We start from the raw sequence: 27885 nt of genomic DNA, 5'->3' as shown, positions 1-27885 counted from the left end.
TCTGATGTGGGGAGAGGAAAGGGAAGACGAATGTAAGCTGCTTTGAGACTCCTTCGGGTAGAGAAAAGCGGCATAGAAGAACCAACTCTTCTTCTTCTTCTTCAGTAATCTCAGGGCTCTCTCAGCCTCACCTCCCTCACAGGGTGTCTGTTGTGGGGAGAGGAAAGGGAAGGCGAATGTAAGCCGCTTTGAGCCTCCTTTGGGTAGGGAAAAGCGGCATCTAAGAACCAACTCTTCTTCTTCTTCAGTAATATCAGGGCTCTCTCAGCCTCACCCACCTCACAGGGTGTCTGATGTGGGGAGAGGAAAGGGAAGGCGAATGTAAGCTGCTTTGAGACTCCTTCGGGTAGAGAAAAGCGGCATAGAAGAACCAACTCTTCTTCTTCTTCTTCTTCAGTAATCTCAGGGATCTCTCAGCCTCACCCACCTCACAGGGTGTCTGTTGGGTAAAGTGGGTAATCGTAACCCACTTTAAGACTCCTCCTCCTCTTCTTCTCCATCTCCTTCTTCTCCTCCTCCATAAGATTCAGCCTATGTCCTCCAAGTTCATAGAAAGCGAGAGAATCATTTCTCTCTGTCCAGCTTCGTAATTCCCTGGAGCTGGCCACAGGCTGCTCTTTGCCGGCCTCATCACACAGCAAAGGCTGCTTCAAGGCCAGGATCCTTTTCCCACCGTTCAGCTGCTTCTCTCTCTGGCTCTCCTCGCCTTTCAGCCCCTTGTCTTTTCACACATTCCCTCCAAATCCTTTTCAGGCCCAAGTGCCAAAGAGCTTAACATGGACTTGTCATCAGGGTTTCTTTCCGCTTTGGGCGGGAACACTTAAGGCCTTAAAACAGAGTGGGGGGAGGAGGGGGAAAACAGAAGGTCCCGAGAGACAACAATCCAGAAAGGAGTTTCATCCGAATGCATGATGTGGGAGATGCCGTAGTCTCTGGCTCCTTCCTCTTCTTAATTAGCAAAGCACCACCCTCCCTGTAGCGTTGCCAAATTCCAGGCGGGGCCTGGATATCTCCCAGGATTTCAGCTGATTTCCAGGCCTCCTGGAGAAAACAGCTGTTTGCATGGAATCACAGAATCATAGAGTTGGAAGGGGCCATAGAGGCCATCTAGTCCAACCCCCTGCTCAACGCAGGATCAGCCCAAAGCATCCTAAAGCATCCAAGAAAAGTGTGCATCCAACCTTTGCTTGAAGACTTCCAGTGAGGGGGAGCTCACCACCTCCTTAGGCAGCCTATTCCACTGCTGAACTACTCTGACTGTGAAATTTTCCCCCCTGATATCTAGCCTATATCGTTGTACTTGAAGTTTAAACCCATTACTGCGTGTCCTCTCCTCTGCAGCCAACAGAAACAGCATCCTGCCCTCCTCCAAGTGACAACCTTTCAAATATTTAAAGAGGGCTATCATGTCTCCTCTCAACCTCCTTTCCTCCAGGCTGAACATTCCCAAGTCCCCACTAAAATCTCTCCGTACTCAAGACCAGGGGCTCCCAGATTTTTGCGGGCTGCCACCCCCGTGGCTCCCAGGCCACATTCCTAGTGCTTCCCCACCCCTCCTGCCACATACAGACACCCACCTCTTTCCTGGCACAATAAAAGCAGAATCCGGTAGCATCTTTAAGACCAACAAAGACTTATTCAAGGTGTGAGCTTTCGAGTACAAGCACTCTTCCTCAGACTATGAACTGGCCGTCATGACAGTAGGAATATATAAGCAAAAGTTAATCCTGTTACATTAGTAAACTGTGTCACAGCATTCAAACACAGACACAGGATAATTCCCTGCCAAACCAGCCAATCAGACCCCTCGAACCCATTTGTAGTTCACAAAGACTAAGTCACCTGCAAAGTCAAAACACACAATAGTTTAGTCTGGAAAGAAAGATATATGTTCTTTGTAAAAGTTACTTTGGGTTAACAGGCAGATCTCAGGAAAAGAAATTTCACATTCAGGTCTCGACTGCCTAAGGAGGTGGGGGGGGGGACTGCCTCACTGGCAGTCTTTAAGCAGCAGCTGGACAGATATTTATCCTGGAAGCTTTATTATTATTATTATTATTATTTGGATTTATATCCCGCCACTCCCCGTAGGCTCGTGGCGGGTCACAGGAGTCCTATCCCCATTAAAATACCCATTAAAAGACTTTAAAACAATCCCAACATGGCGGAACTTATTATTCCCACCTCTGCTATCAGAGCGGCAGGGAGGGTGGGGAGGAGATGCTAAGTCTGGGGGGGGGAATGTTGGCACTCATTCGCTGACCCCGGCCTCAACCAAAAACCTGGCGGAAGACCTCCGTCTTGCAGGCCCTGCGGAAAGCTGGTAAATCCTGCAGGGCCCGCAGCTCACCCGGGAGCTCGTTCCACCAGGTAGGGGCCAGGACCGAAAAGGCCCTGGCCCTGGTCGAGACCAGGCGCGCTTCTCTAGGGCCAGGAACGATCAGGAGATTCTCCCCCGCTGAGCATAAAGCTCATCTTGCATTAGGCAGGGGGTTGGACTAGATGGCCTTCAGGGACCCTTCCAACTGTATAATTCTGTGGTTCCGAACCCAAATTTGGCACCCCTACCCCTTCCTAATCCTTCCGCTAGTGACCAGAGGGGGACCCAGCAGCCTCCAGTTTTCTCCCCTGCTCTGGGACTTCAGCTTTGACTCCGCCTCCAGTGGCAGGCATTTTGTGACCACGCCTACCTTCCTGCTTCAGAATTCCAAACGTCCCGACAGGCTTAAAAAGGTCGGGAACCTCTGTGTTAGGTTATTTGTCAGAGCATTACACAAATATCCTGCCCCCAAAATGGGAAAAAATAATCTCTCAGTGGCACTTAATGAAGCCCAGTGTTATTTGGCGGTGACAGACGGAGCCCTAGAGCAAGTCCAAATCTCTCGTCTTGCACAGATGATGTTCCAGCAAGATTTTGCTGCCCCCCCCCTGAGAATTTGAAACACTCTGGCCAGGCTTTGGGTTTCATTTCTCCGCCAGCTTCAAACCGTGCAGCTGCCAGCTGTGATGAAAACCCCACTGACCATAAAAAAATTAAAATAGGGGGGGAGAGATGTCGGATTGCGGCTCTTAGAACGGACAAGGCAAGCCTGACATAAACCAGGGAGGGAGGGGGGCCATGGTTGCCCGTTGTGACATGGTCCAGCAGCCGAAGCAAAGCCGGGAGGAAACGGAGGAGGCAAAGAGGGGCTTTCTGATCTCTGAACCTTAACCGATCTTTCCCCCCCCCCCTCCTTTTCCTTTTTTGCAAGGAGACCAAATCCAGGGTGGTTTCACATTGATTTATGTCTCCCCCCCCCTCCATTTTGCACGTACCAGGAAGAGATCTTGTGCAGTTGTGGTGTGATTTTCCTTACATTAAACTGCAGGTTTTGTTGTGTTTGTAGACCTGCTGAGGGCAGAGCTAGGGGTTTGAGGGAAGATTTGTAGCTGACACTGTAATTCAGGGGTAGTCAAACTGCGGCCCGCCAGATGTCCATGGACTACAATTCCCATGAGCCCCTGCCAGCATTATGAACCCATGGATATCACAGGTTTTATTTGAATCTATATTTTTAAGAGAACAAAACATGCTAGGAAGGATTGTCAAGATCTGCTGCGGTTGCTGTTCAAAGAGAGCCAGCTTGGCACGGTGGATAGGAACCTTGACTTTTAATCTGGCGAGCCTGGTTTGATTCCTTGCTCCTCCTCCACATGCAGCCAGCTGGGTGACCTTGGGCTAGTCACAGTCCTGATAATTGTGTTCTCTCAGAGCAGTAGTATCAGGGCTCTCTCAGCCTCACTTGCCTCACAGGGTGTCTGTTGTGCGGAGAGGAAAGGGAAGGTGAATGTAAGCCGCTTTGAGACTCCTTCGGGTAGAGAAAAGCGGCATATGAAAACCAATTCTTCTTCAGTAATATCAGGTCTCTTTCAACCTCACCTGCCTCACAGGTTGTCTGTTATGGGGAGAGGTCCTTATCAGAAGAAGGCCTCAGCCTCTCTGCCCTGTGGCTGGCCCTGCAGAGGAACTGGCTGGCCCCTGGGTGAGACGGGAGGCTGGACTGGAGGGACCCTCCCTGGTCTGACCCAGCAGGGCTCTTCTGAGGGTCTTCTCAGGGAAAGGCCTCGGCCTCTCTGCCCTGTGGCTGGCCCTGCAGAGGAACTGGCTGGCCCCTGGGTGAGACGGGAGGCTGGACTGGAGGGACCATCCCTGGCCTGACCCAGCAGGGCTCTTCTGAGGGTCTTCTCCGGGGAAGGCCTCGGCCTCTCTGCCCTGTGGCTGGCCCTGCAGAGGAACTGGCTGGCCCCTGGGTGAGAGGGGAGGCTGGACTGGAGGGACCCTCCCTGGTCTGACCCAGCAGGGCTCTTCTGAGGGTCTTCTCAGGGGAAGGCCTCGGCCTCTCTGCCCTGTGGCTGGCCCTGCAGAGGACCTGGCTGGCTCCTGGGTGAGACGGGAGCCTGGAGGGACCCTCCCTGGTCTGACCCAGCAGAGCTGTACAAAACTCTTTGGGAGGTGTATCAATCGTGTTGCTACTTTTCATTCTGAGTCATCTACCTTGAGTCTCTGCAAGAAGTGCAGGCAATAAGTGGTGTGTGTTTGTGGGTGTGGGTGTGGGTGTACTGAGTGCCATCCAATAACTTCTGTCTTATGACCTCATGAATGACTTTCAAAACATCCTGTTGCTAAAAGCCTTGTTCAGGTCTTGTCCGTCCATCTCATGTTAGATTTTTCTGTTTTTCTTCTACCTTTCACTTTTCTTAGCATTCTTATTCTTTCCACTTACTGTCATGTTCTCACCATCTGACCATAAATACGATAGCCTCACTTCTTGGGAGCTTTCAGGCTTAATATGATCAAGAACCCACTTACCCATCTTTCAGGTAGACCATATTGCCCATAACACTCTCCTCCAGTTCCTCATTCATTCATTCATTCATTCATTCATTCATTCATTCATTCATTCATTCATTCATTCAATTTATATACCATACATGGAACAGTAGAACAATTACATTTGGAACATGCATAGTTCAGCAGTGGAATAGGCTGCCTAAGGAGGTGGTGAGCTCCCCCTCACTGGCGGTCTTCAAGCAAAGGTTGGAGACACACTTTTCTTGGATGCTTTGGGCTGATCCTGCATTGAGGCGGGGGTTGGACTAGATGGCCTTTATGGCCCCTTCCAACACTATGATTCTATGATTCTAACTATGGACAATATGAACAATGGTGAACAGGGATAGTGAGGTGGTTGTCAAAATTTGGGGGCTTTGCACACAGGGTGATTGATTGAAGCAGATCTGGTCAGAAGGGAGTGAGCACAACTGGGCAGCAGCTTTTATTTGGGGTATGTGGGGTGTCTGAGTTGTTTGACAAGAGGCCGGACCCAGGTAGGCCCCTGTCACTGGTCTCAACCAAAAGTCTGGCGGAAGAGCTGTGTTTTGCAGGCCCTGTGGAAGTGTTTTGAGTTCTGATAGGGGCTTGATTTCATCGGGGAGATCATTCCACCACAGTGGGGCCACGGATGAGAAGGCCCTGGCTCTGGTCAAGGCCAGGCAGATTTCATCGGGGCTAGGGATGAGCTGTTTGAATGAAATGAAGAAGTGAGTAGCGTAAACTCTTCCCCTGCCAGTTTTTGGTCTTTAAGGTGCTTCTGGACTTTTGCCCTTTATATTTTCTTCCTCTCCCCTTTCTTCGTTGTCTAACTTTCACACCCATACACAGTAATCGGGAACACTTTGGTTATGAATTATCTTGGTTTCGGTCACCAGCAACACATCCTTGTCCTAGAGGATGTTTTCCGAGCTCCTTCCTGGCTGCCTTTCGCCAGGAAGCAAAGTTCAGAGCAACGTTCGAGTCCAGTGGCGCCTTTAAGAGCCAACTAAGTTTCATTCAAGGCCTAAGCTTTCACGTGCATGTACACTTTGTCAGAACAAAGTTCGAGTCCAGCGGAAGCCTTAAGGCCAACTAAGTTTTATTCAGTACAAATTCAGAGTCCAGTGGCACCTTTGAGACCCACAAAGTTTTATTCCAGGTATGAACTTTCGTTCGCGTGCTCACTTCAGTGGAGCCAAGGGATGCAAAATTGTGTACAGTCCCGAGATAACGGAAAGGCTCCCTCCCTGCACAGGATAGTGGTACCGCTTGACCCAAATGATTTTTGCACCTCTGACTCCATCGGGCCAATTGGCTGGGCCTGCAAACTGTGCTCCCTTGAACCTGCATTTCCCTCCATAAGGCCCTGGTATCAGAAACGTCCAACCTCCATCTCTCTCGCATGGCTCTCCATCCTCTCCCCGTCTGTCAGCTTCTTCTGCGGCCCTGTTGCGGCTCAGTTTCATCATGTTCCCTCAACGCCCGGCGCAAACTTTCTGCCTCTCCTCGGAGGGACCGTAGCTCTGCAGGATTCGAAATCGCAGGGCCGTATGATTACATCCAGCCCCAACACCGCCGGTTTGCGTTGTGCTGCTTGTGACTTTTCATTTTCCTCTCCAGCTGCAAAGCCTCCCTCGATCCGATCCTTATCCAAAAACCTTCTGTTCCCCCCCGCACACACACCTTTAAGCCGCTTTAAAAGGAGCACGAAACTTGAGCCTGTTTTTTTTTTTTTGGTCTGTGTTTTTTGGCAATGAGGTCTTTTAAACTCCAGGACCGGAAGCTGCGGGGTTTGCCAGGTGAGGCGATGCTTTGATTCCCTCGTGTGAACTGTGCCTCCCCTTTATTTGTGCAAAGAAGAAGGTGCAAAAATTGTACGTTTGTTCCTAAATGGATGTACCCCTTGTCCTGTTCCCCTCCTCTGTGCATGCCTCTCTGTTTGATGTGCATCTCTTTTATCCCCCCCTCCCCCTCCCTCACGTCCCGTTTTTTCATTATTATTTCAATACGAGTTTTTATTTATTTTTCTCCCTGTCTTGTCTTTTGTGTCTTGCGGTCCGCAGGTCCTCCGTTGCATTGTTCATCCGCCTCCTCCACCCCTATTGAGCAGACCCCCTCCCCTCCCCCTTCTCCTCCGGCCAATGAGAGCCAGAGACGGTTGCTAGGCAACGGGGCGGCCCAGCCAGCCGAGGACTCAGACTCTGAAGAAGAGTTTGTCCCCAATTCCTTCTTAGTTAAGCAAGGATCGGGGACTCTTTCGCTCCCTTCGAATGGTGAGTTGACTTTTTTTTCCTTCTTCTTCTTCTCTTGATTGATTTCTGTTCAAATCGGATGCAAGGGACCGGCGGAGGTGCATCTTCGCCGGGTTTGCATTTCAGGTTGAATTGCATCTTTAAGGAAAAAAAGGGCAAGCATCTTCTAAGTTTGGAATGTTTTGCAAAATGGGCTTGTGGTTTCGGGTCTGGACGCCTACCCCGAAGCTCCTTTTCTGATGGATTTCGGAGAAGCATGCATTGTTTTGTCTTATGTATGTTCCGGGTTCAGCTTCAAGCTGCCGGTTCATTGATTCTCTGATGGATCCCGTGTTTTTGGGGGGAGGAAGGGAGATTTTGCAAATGATGATGTGCAGTTTTAAAAAAATAGATTTGTAAAGAAGCTTTGGGTTTTTGGAGTCGAGGGAGACTCTCTTGAACCATCCTGTCTTTGAGACTTGTGTGTTTTCCAGTGGAAGATAATATTCTGTGTGTATGTGTGTGTGTGTGTGTGTTTGGGTGAGAAAGAGAGACAGAGACAGAGACAGAGAGGCATCATGCTCAAGTTACCTGATCTGTTTTGTTTTGCCTGTTGCAAAAGAAAGATTTGCAAGGATGCGTTCCCTTAACACTCAGCGTGTGTTCTGCTGGATTTTGCGATGCCTATTTCTCAACAAATAGCTGTTTTAAAAAAATGTTAAGAAGTACTGATCAGTCTGCAAGGACATCCCAGGAGAGCTGATACGATTCCAGTCTGCAGGAAAGCAGCGTCCAAGGGCTTGTGGAGGCTCTGCGCAGGAGGTTGGTTTCGCTCGGGGAGAAGTTGTCAAACACTCTTTGGAGCCAGCCCCTGGAATTCGCAGGGAAGCCTCTCCTGCTATTTTGCGCTGTGTTTCTTTTCCCTGCCTGCTGTTTATTTTGTCCGCCCATGCCTGAAAATCAGATGTTTGTGCTTTTCAGAAACCACTGGGGTTTCTTTTAATTGGTGGACAAGGAGTCCCGGCAGGTCAGGAGAACACATCTTCTTGACATCAGAAATGGCAGGGAATTTTTCTAAGAGGCTTTTAAGCTCGGGTCACTTCTCACCCAGGCAGAGGCACAGACTACGCTGTAAAGTCGAAAGTTATTCTTGCTACCAAGAGGAAGGTTTCTGCAATGCTTGGAGGGAGCTGGGATTGAAAATGAGCCTTGCTGACTTCCAGGTCAGGGGCTGCCTCTCAACAAGCCCACCCACTCCCTGGGGTTGCCAATCTCCCGACGGGGCCTGGAGCTCTCCCAGAAGTGCAGCTGATTTCCCAACAGCACAGATCAGTTCCTTTGGAGGGAAAAGCTTCTTAAGGGGGTAGACTCTGTGGCATTATACCCCGCTGAGGTCCTTCTCATCCCCAAATCTCCAGAAATCTCCAAACCTGGAGTTGGGTAGCAGAGAGGACCTGGCTAGATCCAGGAGCATTTGTGGGGTGAGAAATCCAACTCCGATGCTTTGTTTGTTTGTTTATTGTATTTATATACCGCCCTCCCCTGAGGCTTTGTAAAATGATTTGGCTTTGCAGTGCATTTGCCAACATATTGAGGGAAATGTGTTTTTTCTCCATCCCTGTTCATCTTTAGCTCTCTACTTGTGAGCCTAGTTTCCCCCTCTACCTATATCTAGTTGTGCATTTTTATTTGTATGTGTATGGTAACAGCTCCCCTTCCCCCCTGAACACAGGAATATTTCGGTCCATTCTATGTTTCCTAAGGAGACGAGCACATTCACAGCATGAAATGTTAGGTCACAGACTCCTGCAAGTGATTTTTCAGTCCCAAATCAGGCAAATTCAAGACCTTTGTTTATCTGCACAATATAAGATGCCATGTTTTTCGCTGGCCGGGTGAACGTGCCAACTCTTGAAATTAAAAAAAAAAATTATCTGGGCGAATTGCAAGAATAGAGCTATGGAAAATGCTCTATTCCTCTAAAGTACACTATCAAAGTTTCCTGCTATTAAACCATGCCATACAGACAGGTTCTCTTGCCATCTTGGGTTGTTATGTATTCCAGTTTTCCTTTTTTCACACCAATGTAAATCAGGAAATAATCTACCTTCAGAGCAGAGACCTCAGGAAAGTGAGCCAAGCTGTATATTATGGGTTAAAGCATATGCAATGTATGGCCAACAGATGAAGCTGCTAAAAAGTATCCACAGGCATAAGTGCCTTCCCTTAATGCTGGGGGGGGGGCACTATAAATCTATCTGGACAGTTGTCCTGAGCATGCAGACCATGGGGTGTATCCCGCACATTTATGTGCAAGTGAAGCTAATTTTTAAAACAAAAAAACATAGATGAGAAGAGCCTGTGTGGTGTCATGGTTAAGAGTTGTTGTTAGGTGCGAAGTCGTGTCCGACCCATCGCGACCCCATGGACAATTATCCTCCAGGCCTTCCTGTCCTCTACCATTCCCCAGAGTCCATTTAAGTTTGCACCGACTGCTTCAGTGACTCCATCCAGCCACCTCATTCTCTGTCGCCCCCTTCATCTTTTGCCCTCGATCGCTCCCAGCATTAGGCTCTTCTCCAGGGAGTTCTTCCTTCTCATGAGGTGGCCAAAGTATTTGAGTTTCATCTTCAGGATCTGGCCTTCTAAAGAGCAATCAGGGCTGATCTCCTCTAGGACTGACCGGTTTGTTCGCCTTGCAGTCCAAGGGACTCGCAAGAGTCTTCTCCAGCACCAGAGTTCAAAAGCCTCAGTTCTTTGACGCTCGGCCTTCCTTATGGTCCAACTTTCGCAGCCATACATCGCAGCTGGGAAGACCATAGCCTTGACTAAACGCACTTTTGTTGGCAGGGTGATGTCTCTGCTTTTTAGGATGCTGTCTAGATTTGCCATAGTTTTCCTCCCCAGGAGCAAGTTAAGAGTAGCAGCCTCTAATCTGGAGAACCAGGTTTGATTCCTCCACAGGCAGCCAGCTGGGTGACCTTGGCACATTCAGAGTTCCATTGGAGCATTGGAATCATAGAATTCTAGAATTGGAAGTTGTGCTAGAGGCCATCTAGTCCCACCCCCTGTTAGATGCAGGATCAGCCTCAAATATCCAGTAGAATTACCTGTCCAGCTGCTGCTTCAAGACTGGATGGCCTGGATAGCCCTCCCCCACTCTATGATTCTGAAGTGAGCTACCTGACAGGGTTGTTGTGAGGATCAAATAAGCAACAGATGTGCCAACAGATGTACAGGGGAAGGCAGAATGACCCCCTGGCCTGCTTTCAGCTTCGTCCTTCATTTCTACCCCCTCCTGTCTCCCTAAAGGGCAACTCATGTCCTTCTCCGATTTATCCTCACAACAACCCTGTGAGGTAGGTTAGGGTGAGTGCGTGATTGGCCCAAGGTCACCAAGTGGGTTTCTGTGGTGGAACGGGAATGTGAACCGGGGTCTAACACAACCTAGGACAGGGGTGGCCAAACGGTGGCTCTACAGATGTCCATGGACTACAGTTACCATGAGCCAAGGGTAATTTAATTATAAATAAAAAATTAAATTAAAAACTGGATCTTCTCTCTCATTGAAAAGTGGTATCCAGAACTGGAGAGCCTTTTGTGGTGCAGAGTGGTAAGGCAGCAGACATGCTGTCTGAAAGCTCTGCCCATGAAGCTGGGAGTTCGATCCCAGCAGCTGGCTCAAGGTCGACTCAGCCTTCCATCCTTCCGAGGTCGGTAAAATGAGTACCCAGCTTGCTGCTGGGGGGTAAACGGTCATGACTGGGGAAGGCACTGGCAAACCACCCCGTATTGAGTCTGCCATGAAAACGCTGGAGGGCGTCACCCCAAGGGTCAGACATGACTCGGTGCTTGCACAGGGGATACCTTTTAATCCAGAACTGGACAGGAATACTTCAGATTGCACCTTGGGTTAGACTCTCCTTCTGCATTTCTCACCCCGTGATCAGGTCAGGCAAAAACCGAAACATGCCAGAATGTCAACATTAGGGTCTGGGATTCACGGGTTCAAATCCCTTCTCTGCCAGATAACCTGGGGCACTCTCAGACCAACCTAGCCCCATAGAGTTGGGAAATTCCTGGACATTTTGGGGGTGTATCTTGAGGAAGGGAAGCTTTGGGGAAGGGCGGGATTTCAGCCTTCCAAAGTGGCCATTTTCGCCTGGGGAACTGACGTCTGTCACCTGGAGATCAGCAAAACAAAATCAGAGTCCAGGGGCACCAGATCAGCAGCAATCCCAGGCGATCTCCAGCCACCACCTGGAGGCTGGCCACCACAGCCTGACACAAAAGGTGGCCCCAGGGATGAAGTGGAGGAGAGGGGCCCTCTCTCTAACAGGGCATGTCCAGAGCCTCCGTCCACAAAGTACCCCATTGAGCTAAGTGGTTGCAAGAATCTCTTTGTCGGGCAGAGGGAATCGGTTCATTCCGTCCGATTCACACCCACAACACAATGAGCTCTAAGTAGGGCGAGGGGCATTGACAAAGGGGCCGTAAATTCCTCCTCCTCAGTGGGGGCGAGCGCAGAATCTGACACCGCTCAGATAACACCTTCAGAAAGTGCCCTCTGGGCTCTCCTGGCGTCTCTCATCTCCTGGGGAAGGTGAGTGTTGCAAGAAGGTGCGAAGGATCCTGGCCAGACTCACAAGGCAGATATCAAAAAAAAAAAAAAAAAAAACCAAGCAAAACACAGGAGGGGATTCCTTGCTGGAATACACAAACGTTTCTGTGCGTTTCGACTTTGGGGGCCTCCAAATGTGTGGATTTCATGGGGAGGGCATCGGCTTGGTAGAAGAGCGTCGGCTTGGCAGGCAGAAGGTTCCAGTTAAAAGGGACCAGGCAGTCAGGGATGTGAAATTACTCCAGCTTGAGACCCCGGAGAGCCGTGGAGAGGGGCTGAGACTCTTTACCTTTGGGTAGAGAAAAGCAGCATATAAGAACCAACTTTTCTTCTTCTTCTTCTTCTTCTTCTTCTTCTTCTTCTTCTTCTTCTTCTGCTTCTGCTTCTGCTTCTGCTTCTGCTTCTTCTGCTTCTTCTTCTTCTGCTTCTTCTTCTGCTTCTTCTTCTGCTTCTTCTTCTTCTTCTTCTTCTTCTTCTTCTTCTTCTTCTTCTTCGTGGTAGAGCCTCTGCTTGGCATGCAGAATGTTGCAGATTATATCCTCGGTTTCTGCAGTTAAAAAGGACCAGGCGGTAAGGGATGGAAAGAGAGCTGCTCCCAGTTTGAGTAAAACAGGATTTCTCAACTAGGGTTTTGTGAAACCCTGAGGTTTCTTGACTGCCCTGGAAGGGGTTCCAGAATGGGTGGGGAGTTAATTAACTTTATGATACGAATTAACATTTTAATTAAATTTTAGGAAGGCTGGAGAGCCATCTGACAGAGAGGATGATTCTGTGAAGGCTCAAGGGGGTGGCAGGTGACAGTGGAGGAGCGAGAGGGTTGTGGGTGTCCTGCATAGTGCAGGGGGTTGGACTAGATGACCCAGGAGGTCCCTTCCAACTCTAGGATTCTATTTTTTTAATTGTTAAGCATTTATCAGGTGATATGAGCATGAATGGTCATGTTGACTCACTTACCCTCTCTGAAAATGGCCAGTGATAGGCCTGGAGGGGTCCCAGGTGGGCATGTCCACAACTCTGCTTCCCAACCATATTCTGCATGATCGTGCGCCTTCTGGGGTTTCTCAAAGCCTAGATAATGTTTCAGTGGTTTCTCAAAAGTAAAAATGTTGAGAGAGGTTAGAGTTGTCAATACTGAATTTGATGGATCATTCAGTAAAAGACAAGGGGGGAGGGAGCGTCTGCTTGGCATGCCGAAGGTCCCAGGTTCAATCCCAGGTATCTCCAGTTAAAAAGGACCAGCGATGGGAAAGAGCCAGTCCCAGTCCAAGTTGATGATTTTGTTGATCTAATTCAGTATGAGTGTTGAGAATGTGTCCCCAGTCCTAAATGTTTGCATTTGTGTATCCGCTAGATATGATGGAATCCCTTTGTTGCAATGCTGGTGTAATCATGAGGTCCCCAAGGGTTCCTCCAACCTTCTCCCAACACCGAAGCTGAAATCTTCAATAAAACAGAAGTGATGCAATCTGGAAAAACTGAGGTTTGGGAAGGAGTTACGTCACCTTTAGAATCATAGAATCCTAGAGTTGGAAGGGACCTCCTGGGTCATCTAGCCCAACCCCCTGCACAGTGCAGGACACTCACAACCCTCTCGCTCCTCCACTGTCACCTGCCACCCCCTTGAGCCTTCACAGAATCAGCCTCTCCGTCCAAAGATGGAGAACTCACCACCTCCCGAGGAAGCCTGTTAGACAATATGGCTTTATCGCTAGGGTTGCCACCTCAATGCTGGAAAACACCTGGACATTTTGTGGGTAGAGCTTAAGAAGGATAGGGTTTGAGGAAGGAAGGGAGTTCAGTGGGATACGTTGTCATGGAGTCCACCGTCCAAACCTGGTGGCTGGCAGTCCTACTCTATCACTTTATCCCCCTTGGGAATTTAATTGGATCCAGGTTTTCTGCAACACGGTGGCTACTTTTGCAATTTCACACAATAAGGATGTTGTTCCGTTCTTGTGACCCAGCTGACCTAACCACACTGATCCCTCGTTAAGGACACGGACGCCTCTTGAATTGGCACAGGAGATGCCCAGGGGATTGTTGACAGGGGTTAAGTGTTGTGCCTGTAGCACTCCAAATTTAAGATTCTGAACACTGATTGCTAGTTCCCAGCCAATTCACTCAAAGACTCAGTGTTAATCTTGTAAGGCCATTTGTAGCCAAGGCCCCCCTATCTGTGGGACGGTTTCTACCCGTGAGGTCTATAAGGCAGCTCTGATCCTCCGACTGGACAAAGAAATAAAGGGCAGTAAAAAAAAAAATAGGGCCTCTTGTGGCGCAGAGTGGTAAGGCAGCTGTCTGAAAGCTTTGCCCATGAGGCTGGGAGTTCGATCCCAGCAGCCGGCTCAAGGTCGACTCAGCCTTCCATCCTTCCGAAGTCGGTAAAATGAGTACCCAGCTTGCTGGGGGGTAAATGGTAATGACTGGGGAAAGCACTGGCAAACCACCCCGTATTGAGTCTGCCATGAAAACGCTGGAGGGCGTCACCCCAAGGGTCAGACATGACTCGGTACTTGCACAGGGGATACCTTTACCTTTAAAAAAAAATGTTTCTGAGTGGACTTCTTTTGTGACCTCCTGTTCTGTGGAAATGTCTCCCTTAGGATGTAAAGAAAGACCATAAACCTACAAAGATTCTCAGAGCTTCAAAAAGCACACTTTTAGTGCACTGTAAGATCATGTCGGGAACCCGCTTGCTAACTGAAAAAACAGGGTGCCCCTTGAAGAAAACGTCACGCCAGGCCGGGTGGACGATACAACAGGAACAAGCTTTATTTCAGCAACGTGGAGTCCGCTGGTATGGAGTAAGAGCTTCCACCGAACTCCAGGTGGAAGCTCTCTTTTATACAAAACCCACCTCCTTTGGCTGTATTGCCCCACCCAGTACTTCCGGAGGGAACATGCTGATACAATCATGACTCATGCACATATGCGAGGTTTTCCGGGGTTCCCGATGGCCCATTTTCCTGGAACAAAGGGCCATCTCCGGGCCCTTGTCAAAAGGTGGAGGGGGACATTGAGGTTCTTTAGCGGCCATTGCCACCTCAACGATCGGGTGGGGCGCCCGGCTTGCCTGTGATCACCATGCCCTACCTCCGTGATCGCGGGCGCCTCTGATGGCGGGGTTCGGTCTGGTTCCCAAGCCACCAAGGATCGAACCACGACATTCTGCCCCCCCAAAGGTCCATTCTCCAACCCCCCGGGACGGCCAGGATACCGCTTGTGGAAACGTTCAGTGAGTCGGGGCGCAAGGACGTCCGCTGCCCAGACCCATTCCCGGTCCCCCAAAGCGAAGTCCTTCCATTCCACGAGGTACTGCAACTTCCCCCTGTGGAGTCTAGAGTCCAGGATATCCGCCACCTCGTGGTGCTCCCCCCCCGGCAGGACCTCGGGCGCTGGCGGGGAAAACACGGGGTGCCAAACGTCACCGTCCGGAGTTTTTTTTAGAAGGCTCACGTGAAAAACGGGATGGATGTGCCGGAGGTTCTTGGGGAGCTTGAGCTTGACCGAAACTTCGTTGATCGGGGCCAAGACCTCGAAAGGCCCCAAAAACCGAGGGCCTAGCTTCTTGCTGGGCAAATTCAACCGGAGGTTCCGGGTGGAAAGGTAAACTCGATCCCCCGGTTGGATCTCCTCAGCTGGTCGTCTCTTCCGGTCGGCGTCCTCTTTCTGCGCTGCCTTGACTTTGTGGAGCTGCTCCTGCAGCGACTTCCAGCAGCTCCCGGCACGCTTCCCCCACTCGCGAAGGTCGGCCGATTCCCGGGCGGGGACCTCTCCAAGCTCCGGGAAGTGTCTCAGGTCTGTCCCGTAGACGACGGCAAAAGGCGACATCTCCGTGCTGCTGTGGTCTGCGTTGTTGTACGCGAACTCGGCCAGGGGGAGCAGGGGCACCCAGGTGTCTTGATGATAGGAACCGAAACACCGCAAGTACTGCTCCAGTACTTGATTAACCCGCTCGGTCTGCCCGTCCGTCTGGGGGTGGTAAGCGGAGCTCAGCCCTTGCTCGATGTCTAACAGGCGCAGGAAAGCTTGCCAAAACCGGGACACGAATTGTGAGCCCCGATCGGAAATCACCTTGTCCGGCAGCCCGTGCAGTCGGAACACGTGATCCAGGAACATCCGAGCCAACTGTGAAGCACTGGGGACACTGGCGCAAGGAATGAAGTGGGCCTGTTTGGAAAATAGATCTACCACCACCCAGATCACCGTTTTCCCCTTGCTGGGAGGCAAGTCTGTTATAAAGTCCATGGAGATCACTGACCACGGCCGGGTCGGGACCTCGAGCGGGTGCAGCAGCCCTTTCGGCTTGCCAACCCCCGGCTTGCAGGTCAGGCAGACAGGACAACCACTGACGTAAGCTTTTGTGTCCCGCCGCAGACTGGGCCACCAAAACCGTGGCTTAGCATCGTGGCAGAGGCTGAGGGCTTCCCGTCGTAGCCCTTCCGGGACGTAGACAGCCTCCCCCCTCCGCCAGAGACCGGAGTCCAAAATCAAAGAGTCCCGGAGCTCAGCCAGCTCCTCGTCTGTCCCGTAGGCTGCCACTAGGCGGTCTCGGAGCGGGGCGGTCGCCGGGTCGGGCTCCCATTCCCCCCGGGCCCGACGCCTAGTGACGACCCCCCGTCCCAGCTGCTCCTCACCGAACACAGACCTGGTGCAGGGAGCGTACCCCTCCCCATGATGCGGCAGCCGGGAGAGGGCGTCCGCGAGGAAATTCTCTTTGCCGGGGATGTGACCCAGCTTGAAATTGTACCGCGAAAAGAACTCCGCCCACCTCATCTGCTTGGCGTTCAGGGATCGCGGTTGCCGGAGCGCCTCCAGATTCTTGTGATCTGTCCAGACCTCGAACGGCTCCTCTGTTTCCTCCAGCCAATGCCGCCATTCGGTGAGGGCGAACTTAATCGCAAACGCCTCCTTCTCCCAGGTAGACCAGTTCCGCTCCGTTTCGGCGAATTTTCGTGAGAGGTAGGCCGCCGGCCTCAGCTGTCCCGCCTGGTCTCGCTGCAGGAGAACCGCCCCGGCTGCTGCGTCGCTGGCGTCGACTTGTACCACCATCGGCTGGGTTGGGTCGACGTGCAGTAGCGTGGGCTCAGACGCGAAAGCTTGCTTGAGGGCCAGGAACGCTGCCTCCGATTTCTCATTCCAGCCGAGCGCTGCGCTGGGCCGCGTGGCGCGAGGACCTCTCCCCTTGGTACCTAGCAAGTCCGTGAGGGGAGCCACTACGGAGGAGTATCTGGGGATGAAGCCTCTAAAAAAATTAGCAAACCCCAGGAAGCTTTGTAGCTGTTTCCGGGTGCGGGGCCTTTCCCAGTCCAGCACCGCCTGCACCTTCTCGGGGTCCATAGCTATGCCCTGGGCTGAGATGCGGTAGCCCAAATAGTCCAGGGAGGGACGGTGGAATTCGCACTTAGCCAGCTTCACGTATAGGTGGTTTGCCAGCAGGCGCTTTAACACCTCCCTCACCAGGGTCACGTGCTCTTGGGGATCTTGGCTGTAGATCAGGACGTCATCCAAATAAACAACCACCCCCTGAAACAGAAGGTCCTGCAACACCTCATTAATTAGACTCATGAAAACCCCAGGTGCCCCGCTTAAACCGAACGGCATCACTTTAAATTCGAATTGTCCCAATTGACAGTTAAACGCCGTTTTCCACTCATCCCCCTCCCGGATGCGTACCCGGTAGTACGCCTCCCTTAGGTCCAGCTTAGTGAACAGAGTCCCTTTGCCCAGCCGGGCCAGCAAATCCGGGATCAGCGGGAGGGGGTAAGCGTTCCCCGCTGCGATGGCGTTGAGGCCCCGGTAGTCCTGGCACAGCCGTCGGGACCCATCCTTTTTCCGGACGAACAAGACTGGAGCTCCCATGGGACTGGAAGCGGGCCGGATGAAACCTCGGGCCAGATTTTTTTCCAAAAACTCCCGGAGGTCCTTGAGCTCACCCTCACTCATTTTGTAGATGCGCCCTTTGGGCAGTACCGCCCCCTCTGGGATGTTGATAGCGCAGTCCGTGCGGCGGTGTGGGGGTAGCTCGTCCGCTTCCCGCTCGCTGAAAACGGCTGCGAGGTCTCGGTACTCTGGCGGGACCTCGGGCTCTGGTTTCTCTTGCTGCGCCGCCGCCGCTCCCCTGGGACGCGCCGCCGTCCTCTTGTGGCTGGAATTCTCGCGGGGGACCCGATGCCGTGCACCCACCGTCAAGTCGAACTTCAGGGTCCCCGCCCGCCAGTCCACCACGGGGTTGTGTTCCTTCAGCCAATCCAGGCCCAACACCGCCCGATATCCCGCTACGGGGACCTGGATCAGCCACCGCAGCTCTTGGTGGTCCCCTATGTGGATGGCGATAGGACCCACCTCCTCCCCGAAAGGTCCCCCCTGAATCGGGCTGCCGTCCATCTGGACGAAAACCAGGGGAACCTTCCGAATGCGCTTCGGTAGCCCCAAAGCCCGGGCTATCTGGGGGTGGACCATGCTGTGGTCGCATCCAGAGTCCAAAAGAGCCTCCCCCACCCAACTTAGTCCGTTCTCCGGGTTCCGGAGCTCTAAAATTACCACGTTCGGAGGTCGCGCCTCATGCTGTAGGGGTTTTCCCTCGCACCGCGGGACCTGCTGCCCGGCGCCGTCTACAGCAGGTCCTGGCCGTTTCCCGTCGCCTGGACGCTTCCCGGTTCGTTGCGGAGGTCCTCCGCCCGGCGTGCCTGCTGGGGGCGTGTCGCACCTCCCCCCTGGGAGAGCCCGCGGTCCTCCCCCCCTTGCCGTTGGCACGCTGCTGCGAAATGTCCTGACCCCCCGCATTTCAGGCACAGTCCTTCCCGGCGTCTCCTTTCCCGCTCGGGGTTCGGGGGTCGTTTGGGGCGAGAGTTGTCGGGGCCCGGTCTTGGCGCCTCGGCTGACCCGCCTTTGGCCTCCCGGGGGGGTGCGGCGGCCCAACCCAGGCTGGCTTCCAGCTTGGCGACCACGAAACACCACCCCTCCAGTGTAGACAGATCTTCTTCCGTCCCCTTGATCACGGCCCATTCCCTGAGCTTCGGGTTAAGGCCCTCCCGGAAGTACTCGATTTGGGTCTCCTCGTTCCAGGAGAACACCTTGCCTGCTTCCCTCCGGAAAATGTCTATATAGTCCATAACCCCCCTAGTACCCTGTCGAAGTCCCTTGATCCGACTCTTTGCCTTGTCCTCAGCCTGGGGGTCCTGGAATCGTCGGCGGAGCGCGACCACGAAGTCCTGCAGGTCCTGAGTTGCCGGGTCGCCGCGCTCGGCCAACCCCAGGTACCACTGACCCGCCTTGCCCTGGAGACACGAGGCCACCCCCCAGACCAAGTCCTCGGAGTCCTCATACCGGTCTCCATATCTCCGGGCATGCGTCAGCGCGTGGAGGAGGAACTGCGGGAGGTCGTCCGGCGTCCCGTCGAAACGCGCCTTAAGCTCTGGGGGGGAACGTTTTGGAGAGTAGTCCGACCCCCTCCGGATCCGGGATTCTCGGCGTCCGCCGTCTCGTCCTGCTCCGCTCCACCGGCTACCAACTTGCCCAACGACGCCGTGCCGCTCCCTGCCTTGCACGTCGCTCCTGCGTTGGTCCGGCTCTCGCCGCCCCGTCGGCTCACCTGCTCCCCCGAGATCCTCTGCTGTCTCGCCTCTCCGCTGGCCGTCTCGCCTACTCGGGACTGAAAACTGCTCCGGGTCGGGGTCCGGGGCCCGCTCACCAGTGCCGGGCTCGTCCTCGTCGCTGGAGGCGTCCTCACTCGACGCGATCCCCTCCGCCGTTGTATTACCAGTCCCTCCGGGCCCGGCCCGAGCTTGCTCACGGGCTTCAGCTGCCTGCAAGCGCCTGGCCAAGTCCGCCATGGCCCGCCGCAGGTCCTCTAGGGATTCCTCAGGTCTTACCGGGCGAAGCGCCTGCCTCAGCTGGGTGTCCCAGGTTGGGGCCAACCCCCCAGACCTCGGCGCGCTCCCCGCCGTGCTTGGGAACCCCATGGCCCGGCGCCTTCCCTTGGCCGCCGCTGCCGAGGGTCTCGGGGTCCCGGACAGCTGCTCCTGGCCCCCCGATTTTCGGAGGAAATCTCCCGGGGACATTAAACCCATGTTCCCGGGGTTCGTGGGGGTCGAGACCGCCTCGTTGCTTGAAAACGCCATCTCTGGATCCGTCCCGATAAGCGCTCGGATGCGATGCCGACCCTGGAGTTCGGGGGGAAGCTCTTACGACGTCGGGAACCCGCTTGCTAACTGAAAAAACAGGGTGCCCCTTGAAGAAAACGTCACGCCAGGCCGGGTGGACGATACAACAGGAACAAGCTTTATTTCAGCAACGTGGAGTCCGCTGGTATGGAGTAAGAGCTTCCACCGAACTCCAGGTGGAAGCTCTCTTTTATACAAAACCCACCTCCTTTGGCTGTATTGCCCCACCCAGTACTTCCGGAGGGAACATGCTGATACAATCATGACTCATGCACATATGCGAGGTTTTCCGGGGTTCCCGATGGCCCATTTTCCTGGAACAAAGGGCCATCTCCGGGCCCTTGTCAAAAGGTGGAGGGGGACATTGAGGTTCTTTAGCGGCCATTGCCACCTCAACGATCGGGTGGGGCGCCCAGCTGCCGGCTTGCCTGTGATCACCATGCCCTACCTCCGTGATCGCGGGCGCCTCTGATGGCGGGGTTCGGTCTGGTTCCCAAGCCACCAAGGATCGAACCACGACAGATCATAAGAAAAGCCCTGTTAGATCAGAACAGTAGTTCATCTAGCCCAGCATCCCATCTCATACAGAGGTCAACCAGTTCCTCTGGAGGTCCAACGACAGGACATAGAACCTGAGACCAACCTAAGAAGAGCCCTGCTGGATCAGACCAGCGATCTCTCTAGCATGCCAAGACTTACAGCCAGAGAATGTGCAGAGTCACCTCCAACCCCAGATCTGATCCAGCAGGTGAAAACCAGCTGCCCATTTCCAGCTTTCCAGGATCACCTGCACCTTTAGAGAGGTGAAGGCACAGGCTTATAGCAAAGCTGCAGGCTAAAAGGAGAAGTGCTTGCCTTATGGCTAGATGTCAGTTACCTGCTGAAAATGACGATGAGTTGTTGCAGGATTAAGTCTGAGCAGCTGGAATTTAATTATAAAGTCTCTCAAGGGCATTGTGGTATGTGAATGCCATGCTGACACCTTGCTTGACTCCTGAAAGTCTTGATTTCTTAGACTGAACTATCTCGCCTGACCTCAGGAATCCTGCACTTTGGACTGAAACAACTTTGTACGTTGTAACCTCCCTCAGCTTTGGTTGTTTGAAGGAATGGCGAAGGTTGCTGCAGTTTGATACCCTCCCCTGGCCACACCATTAAACTAGTAGTACCTCTGCAGCGTTTAAGGTAGAAACTCTTTTAATGTAATGTTTTATAATCTGTACAACTGATTAGAAGGCCTGCTGGGTAAACACCCACCTGGCCCACTTGGTGTTTGTGGGTCCCATGGTCTAATTCCACCCCAGCGCTGGAGTCACTGCAGCCCAAAAAAATTGCTAACAATGCAGGGCGCCCAAATCCCCATAGCTACCAAGGGAAAACATGTCAGACAGCAGAGGATCTTGGGTATTGGTCTCTCCACACGCCTCAAGAGTCCACACATTAAAACCGTTCTGATAAAAGTTTCAAAATGAACAGGCTTTTGTCCCTGCATTCTGTGTGCCTCGTCCCCTTCTCTCCTCTTTTGTCACCGTGATTTCCCTTTGCAGCGATAAAAATCAAGTTATTTTTCTGGCGGCGCGGTGAGCTTTTCAAGCAGGGGAGGTTATCGGCTTTTGAGCCGTTCCCTTCCCGGAGAAAGAAAAGGCAGAGAGGTCCGGTGTTGTGTCAATTAGGAGAGCTGCTTAACATTCATACCCACCCACGGCTGCGCCACATTCCACCCCCTCCTCCTTTACAGTTGGGTTTCCAGCCATGAGGTTGACCTTTCGGCATTCGCAGTCGGGAATCTCTCTTTGTGTTGCTGCTGCTGCTTCCTCTCAACACGTGCATTAAAAAAAAAAGAAGTAAAACCAGGAGGAGGGGGTCAGAGAGAGAGGCGTTCCGGAGGCCATTGAACTCCACTTGGTCCGTGGTTTGGAAACCTGCTTCCGCTGCAGACTAGCCGAGAGGAATAAACAGAAGCGTAAAAGCTTACATGGACTAGAACTTGCTTCTTGGGCTGGAAGTCGAGAAGCCAGGTCCTTTCTGGCCACCAGTGCTGGGAAATTCCTGGGATTTTGAGGTTGGAGTCTGGGGAGGCCAGGGACCTCCATTGGGTAAAGATAAAGGTAAAAAAGCAAGAGATTCAGGCGACATGCAGTAATGTCCCTATGTCACTGCCCACGTGACCTGGAAGTGATGTCATCACATCAGGGAGATGTTCTAGAATGTGGGCAAAACCTCTATGGTCGATTTGGCTTCTACCATAGAGTTTTTGCCCGAATAGCAGAGTGTCGCCCTGCAATGATGTCACTTTTGGGTTGTGCACACATACCAGAGTGTCTCTCCAATGTGATAATGTCACTTCCGGGTCACATGGGCACATTGGCTGGGCCTGTCTCTTGCTCCCAGTATGCCCCCCCCCAACCTCCCACTGGAACTATTTCTATTATATGATGTGTAGCATTTTCTGACTCTGGGTACATGTTCTTAGGGAAGTAATTGTTCTGCTTTTTTGGCCTAGCTTGATGACCTCATGCAAGGCAAAGGGCAATGTTAGAGCTTATTCGGGAGGTAGTAAAATTCTGATTTGGGATTTTTGCCACCTTTTCAAGCTGAGGTGTGACACATGAGCAGGCAGTGTGATGCAGCGGTAAAAAAGGCGAATGCCATTTTGGGCTGTATCAACAGAGGCATCACATCAAAATCACAAGATGTCATAGTCCCATTGTATACGCCACTGGTCAGACCACACCTGGAGTACTGTGTGCAGTTCTGGAGGCCTCACTTCAAGAAGGACGTGGATAAAATTGAAAGGGTACAGAGGAGAGCGACGAGGATGATCTGGGGCCAAGGGACCAAGCCCTATGAAGATAGGTTGAGGAACTTGGGAATGTTCAGCCTGGAGAAAAGGAGGTTGAGAGGGGACAAGATAGCCCTCTTTAAGTATTTGAAAGGTTGTCACTTGGAGGAGGGCAGGATGCTCTTTCTGCTGGCTGCAGAGGAGAGGACACGCAGTAATGGGTTTAAACTTCAAGTACAACGATATAGGCTAGATATCAGGAAAAAAATGTTCACAGTCAGAGCAGTTCAGCCGTGGAATAGGCTGCCTAAGGAGGTGGTGAGCTCCCCCTCACTGGCAGTCTTCAAGCAAAGGTTGGAGACACACTTTTCTTGGGTGCTTTAGGATGCTTTGGGCTGATCCTGCGTTGAGCAGGGGGTTGGACTAGATGGCCTCTATGGCCCCTTCTAGATGGCCCCTTCCAACTCTATGATTCTATGATTCTATGATCTGTAATGGATCCCCTGGGTAGTTTGCAGAGAGGGAGAAAGAAAGAAAGAAAGAAAGAAAGAAAGAAAGAAAGAAAGAAAGAAAGAAAGAAAGAAAGAAAGAAAGAAAGAAAGAAAGAAAGAAAGAAAGAAAGAAAGAAAGAAAGAAAGAAAGAAAGAAAGAAAGAAAGAAAGAAAGAATTTCTCTGAGTGAACCAGTTGCCTGTAATGGGATCACTTCAGTATTATTGCCAATAAACCAGAATCTCCATTTCTTCCCAGGTTGCCAGGAACCAGAAAAAGTAACACCACACCCAACCCCACAATGGCATTTTTATTATTTCCCAACATCTTATAAAATGCACTGCAATTCTCTATCCTCCTTCCTTTGACTGTTTAAAAGGGGTCTTTCTGTCAGAAGCAAAAGGCACGCTGTGACATGGATTTTACCTCACCACTCTGTTTTTTTGTTCCTTTTAAAAAAATTTTAATTCCTCTGAAAAGGGGAGGGGGCTATTCTGAATATGCTCAGAGTTCTCCAGAGCTTAAGGGACCAACAACCCCGAGAACAAATGGTGTCTGTGATTAAATATCATCGACTTTTCATGTGGCTGCTGGTTCCAGACACACATCACTGAGCTATCTGGGGCCCGTCAAGGTCTGTCAGCTTAATGTCCTTCGCAGAGGTGTTGTGAGGATAAAGTAGAGGAAAGGAGGACAATATACTGAGCTCCTTAGGGGACCGGCGAGATAACAAAAACGCAGTTAATTGAAAATAAAAATTAGAATGCAGGACTAATGTGGCAGAGAAGAGAGCCCGGATGGTATAATGGTAGCGTTAGTTTCGGATCCGGGAAAACCACGTAGCTTAGGGGGGAAACCGTATAGAGAAAAATTTAAACAATTTATTTGTTAGGGCTGGAAAAAAAAAATTTAAGCCGTAAAAGGATATCTTATCTACTGGGGACACACAAAACGTCTTAGTGTGTCTACCATAAATGCCAAAAACCTTTGACCTAACACATTTCGGTCATCTTCATCAGAGATTGTAGATCCTTACGACTGAATATAACCGGGGTTTTTTTCCAGTATACGACGGGGAGGGGGATTTTTAAATTTCATATGGCTAATTCTGGTCCTGAAAAGTGTTCATATTGGCAGAATCCTCAGCCAGCAAATATTTCTTATTCCTCCCCTGGGTACGGGAAGATCCTGCTGTGTACTTCTCTCCGGAAAGGTCCAAAACGAATTTTCCAATACCCAGGGGAGGAATAAGAAATATTTCCCGGCTGGGGATTCTGCCAACACGAATACGAAACCAGCCATAACAGATTAGATAAGTTTTTACCCCTCTGTTGACAATTGGGGGGGGGGAGGATTATGTACATCTGTGTGTATCTGTCTATTGATCTCTGAGAAAGATCAATATGATCGAAACGGGTCGCGTCTGAACTTGTTGGCACTTGTGGTGTACATGTTGAAATATTGTGTGTGTCTCCCGTAGATAAGATATCCTTTTATGGATTTTAGACATTTTTGAGCTCTAATAGTAAATTGTTTATATTTTTTTCTGCCTATGGTGTTATCCTTAAGCTTTGTGGTTCTCACCTGTTTTCCGGGTTGGGTTTTTGTTTCCCTTTCTGATCTTTGCTGTCGAATCTGGAAGACTCTGGTTCGAATCTTCACTCATCCCATGGATGCTTGCTGGGTGACCTGGGCCACTCCCACATTTTCACCCTAGCCTACCTCATAGGGTTGTTGTGTGGTTAAAATGGAAGGGAGGAGAATTGTGCACGCTACCTTGCGTTAACCCCCCCCCCACACACACACACACACACACCACAATAATATAAAAAATACTGTTGTGGCAAGTTCTCAAACTCCCACAGTTACGTACAAGTTTTTACTCCATGTTATGGGATTTTCACCCTATATCCCAGGAGGGGCCAAACTGTGGCTCTCCAGATGTCTATGGACTACAGCTCCCACAAGCCCTTGCCAGCGCTGAAAGGAAGGTGATTATGGTATTTTACAGCTTAAGAGCTTGGGGGATTGTTGTTGCTATTAATATTAATGTTAATGTTAACAATAACAACAATAACAATAAAATGTATTCACTGCCACGCTCGAGGCAGTTTACAATAAAACCCATAAAATAAAGCAATTTACACTACAGGCAGCATAATCCCATCTATTCCCTCCCAACCCACCAATCCAGACGCAGTACCCACTGCCCACTGGGCCCAGGAGGGCCACCTAGATGGACGGGCGTCCAGCACGTCTAAAGGAGTGACCCAGATCTTCCTGAGCCTGGCCTCAGACAAATGCCTGGCAGAAGACTGATAGCTCCGTCAGGGCCCTCAGCTTTTCCGGGAGCTCATTCCGCCAGGTCGGGGCCAGAACTGAAAAGGCCCTGGCCCTGGTTGAGGCCAGATGTGCTTCCCGGGGGCCGGGAACGACCACCAGATTCAAACCCACTGAGTGCAACGCTCTACGAGGGGCATAAAGGACAGAGAACATCCCACAGGGGATCATAGAATCCTAGAGTTGGAAGGGACCAAAGAGGCCATCTAGTCCAACCCCCTGCTCAACGCAGGATCAGCCCTAAGCATCCTAAAGCATCCAAGAAAAGTGTGTATCCAACCTTTGCTTGAAGACTGCCAGTGAGGGGGCTCTCACCACCTCCTTAGGCAGCCTATTCCACTGCTGAACTACTCTGACTGTGAAATCTTTTTCCTGATATCTAGCCTATATCGTTGTACTTGAAGTTTAAACCCATTACTGCGTGTCCTCTCCTCTGCAGCCAACAGAAACAGCATCCTGCCCTCCTCCAAGTGACAACCTTTCAAATACTTAAAGAGGGCTATCATGTCCCCTCTCTACCTCCTTTTCTTCAGGCTGAGAATTGGGATGCCAATTCTTGTAGTGCCCATAACACCAGGCCAGTAAAATTACGTCCTAAAATCGCCCCATGAGGAATTCGCCTCCTCAGAAGTGAACTGAATATCCCTGAAGCCAGCTGTGTCTTCTTTGACTCATCTTGGAGAATGTGTTTTGTATTTCTGGGTTTTTTTTGTAAACTCACAATTCACTGTTCATGTGCATTTGTGAGTTTGTGTGTGTGGGGGGGTGCCTTTTTGAAAAGAGAAGGTTTGGATGAGTATAAGGGGGAGATTAACGTGCTTAATCTCTGCTTTTGCTAATTAACAGGCAAGAGGCACGTCGTCTGGCCTCTGTGGCTTGATGTATTATTGATGCTCCAGGGAGACTCCGGGGCCCTTCAGCCGTCTGGCCTCTATTCACCTCACTCGCAAAGCTATAGTAAAAGCTTCTGTGTCCCCGGGGACCTTTTTCTTGCCCTCCAGATAATCCCACAGGTGGGTAATGAGTACGTCCTGCACAGAGTGAGCAACCCTAAAGGCATGTCTGACTCTCAGATGGTTGCATTAAAAATACGTAAGAAAGGCCCTGCTGGATCTACTCCAGCGTGGTGTCTCACACAGTATCCAACAAGTTCCTCTGGATCAGACCAGGGAGAGTGCACCTAGTCCAGCCTCCTGTCTCACACAGTGGCCAATCAATTCTTTGGAAGGCCCACAACAGGGCAGGGAGGCCGAGGCCTTCCCCTGAGAAGACCCTCAGAAGAGCCCTGCTGGGTCAGGCCAGGGTGGGTCCCTCCAGTCCAGCCTCCCGTCTCCCCCAGGGGCCAGCCAGTTCCTCTGCAGGGCCAGCCACAGGGCAGAGAGGCCGAGGCCTTCCCCTGAGAAGACCCTCAGAAGAGCCCTGCTGGGTCAGGCCAGGGAGGTCCCTCCAGTCCAGCCTCCCGTCTCACCCAGGGGCCAGCCAGTCCCTCTGCAGGGCCAGCCACAGGGCAGAGAGGCCGAGGCCTTCCCCTGAGAAGACCCTCAGAAGAGCCCTGCTGGGTCAGACCAGGGAGGTCCCTCCAGTCCAGCCTCCCGTCTCACCCAGGGGCCAGCCAGTCCCTCTGCAGGGCCAGCCACAGGGCAGAGAGGCCGAGGGCTTCCCCTGAGAAGACCCTCAGAGGAGCCCTGCTGGGTCAGACCAGGGAGGTCCCTCCAGTCCAGCCTCCCGTCTCACCCAGGGGCCAGCCAGTCCCTCTGCAGGGCCAGCCACAGGGCAGAGAGGCCGAGGCCTTCCCCTGAGAAGACCCTCAGAAGAGCCCTGCTGGGTCAGACCAGGGAGGGTCCCTCCAGTCCAGCCTCCCGTCTCACCCAGGGGCCAGCCAGTCCCTCTGCAGGGCCAGCCACAGGGCAGAGAGGCCGAGGCCTTCCCCTGAGAAGACCCTCAGAGGAGCCCTGCTGGGTCAGACCAGGGAGGTCCCTCCAGTCCAGCCTCCCGTCTCACCCAGGGGCCAGCCAGTCCCTCTGCAGGGCCAGCCACAGGGCAGAGAGGCCGAGGCCTTCCCCTGAGAAGACCCTCAGAAGAGCCCTGCTGGGTCAGACCAGGGAGGTCCCTCCAGTCCAGCCTCCCGTCTCACCCAGGGGCCAGCCAGTCCCTCTGCAGGGCCAGCCACAGGGCAGAGAGGCCGAGGCCTTCCCCTGAGAAGACCCTCAGAAGAGCCCTGCTGGGTCAGACCAGGGAGGGTCCCTCCAGTCCAGCCTCCCGTCTCACCCAGGGGCCAGCCAGTTCCTCTGCAGGGCCAGCCACAGGGCAGGGAGGCCGAGGCCTTCCCCTGAGAAGACCCTCAGAAGAGCCCTGCTGGGTCAGGCCAGGGAGGGTCCCTCCAGTCCAGCCTCCCGTCTCACC

At 52.1% G+C, this 27885-nt stretch overlaps 1 protein-coding gene across 14 annotated transcripts in view; it reads left to right on the top strand.

The window, feature by feature from the left end:
- Positions 1–27885, top strand: part of TENM4 (teneurin transmembrane protein 4) — a 1513397-nt gene that overhangs the window by 1184126 nt on the left and 301386 nt on the right. For 12 of the 14 annotated variants that reach the window (XM_077341303.1, XM_077341304.1, XM_077341305.1 and 9 more), the window contains one exon: positions 6916–7125. The exons of the other annotated variants lie outside the window; for them this stretch is intronic. In XM_077341303.1, coding sequence (XP_077197418.1) covers positions 6916–7125 — 210 coding nt within the window. The remainder of the gene's footprint in view (positions 1–6915; positions 7126–27885) is intronic. 14 annotated transcript variants of the gene reach the window in all.

Source organism: Paroedura picta, chromosome 6 (genome assembly GCF_049243985.1).
Source record: "Paroedura picta isolate Pp20150507F chromosome 6, Ppicta_v3.0, whole genome shotgun sequence".
Classification (NCBI taxonomy): domain Eukaryota; kingdom Metazoa; phylum Chordata; class Lepidosauria; order Squamata; family Gekkonidae; genus Paroedura; species Paroedura picta.
The sequence above is the reverse complement of the archived record's forward strand: the minus strand, read 5'-3'. Positions and strand labels throughout refer to the sequence as shown.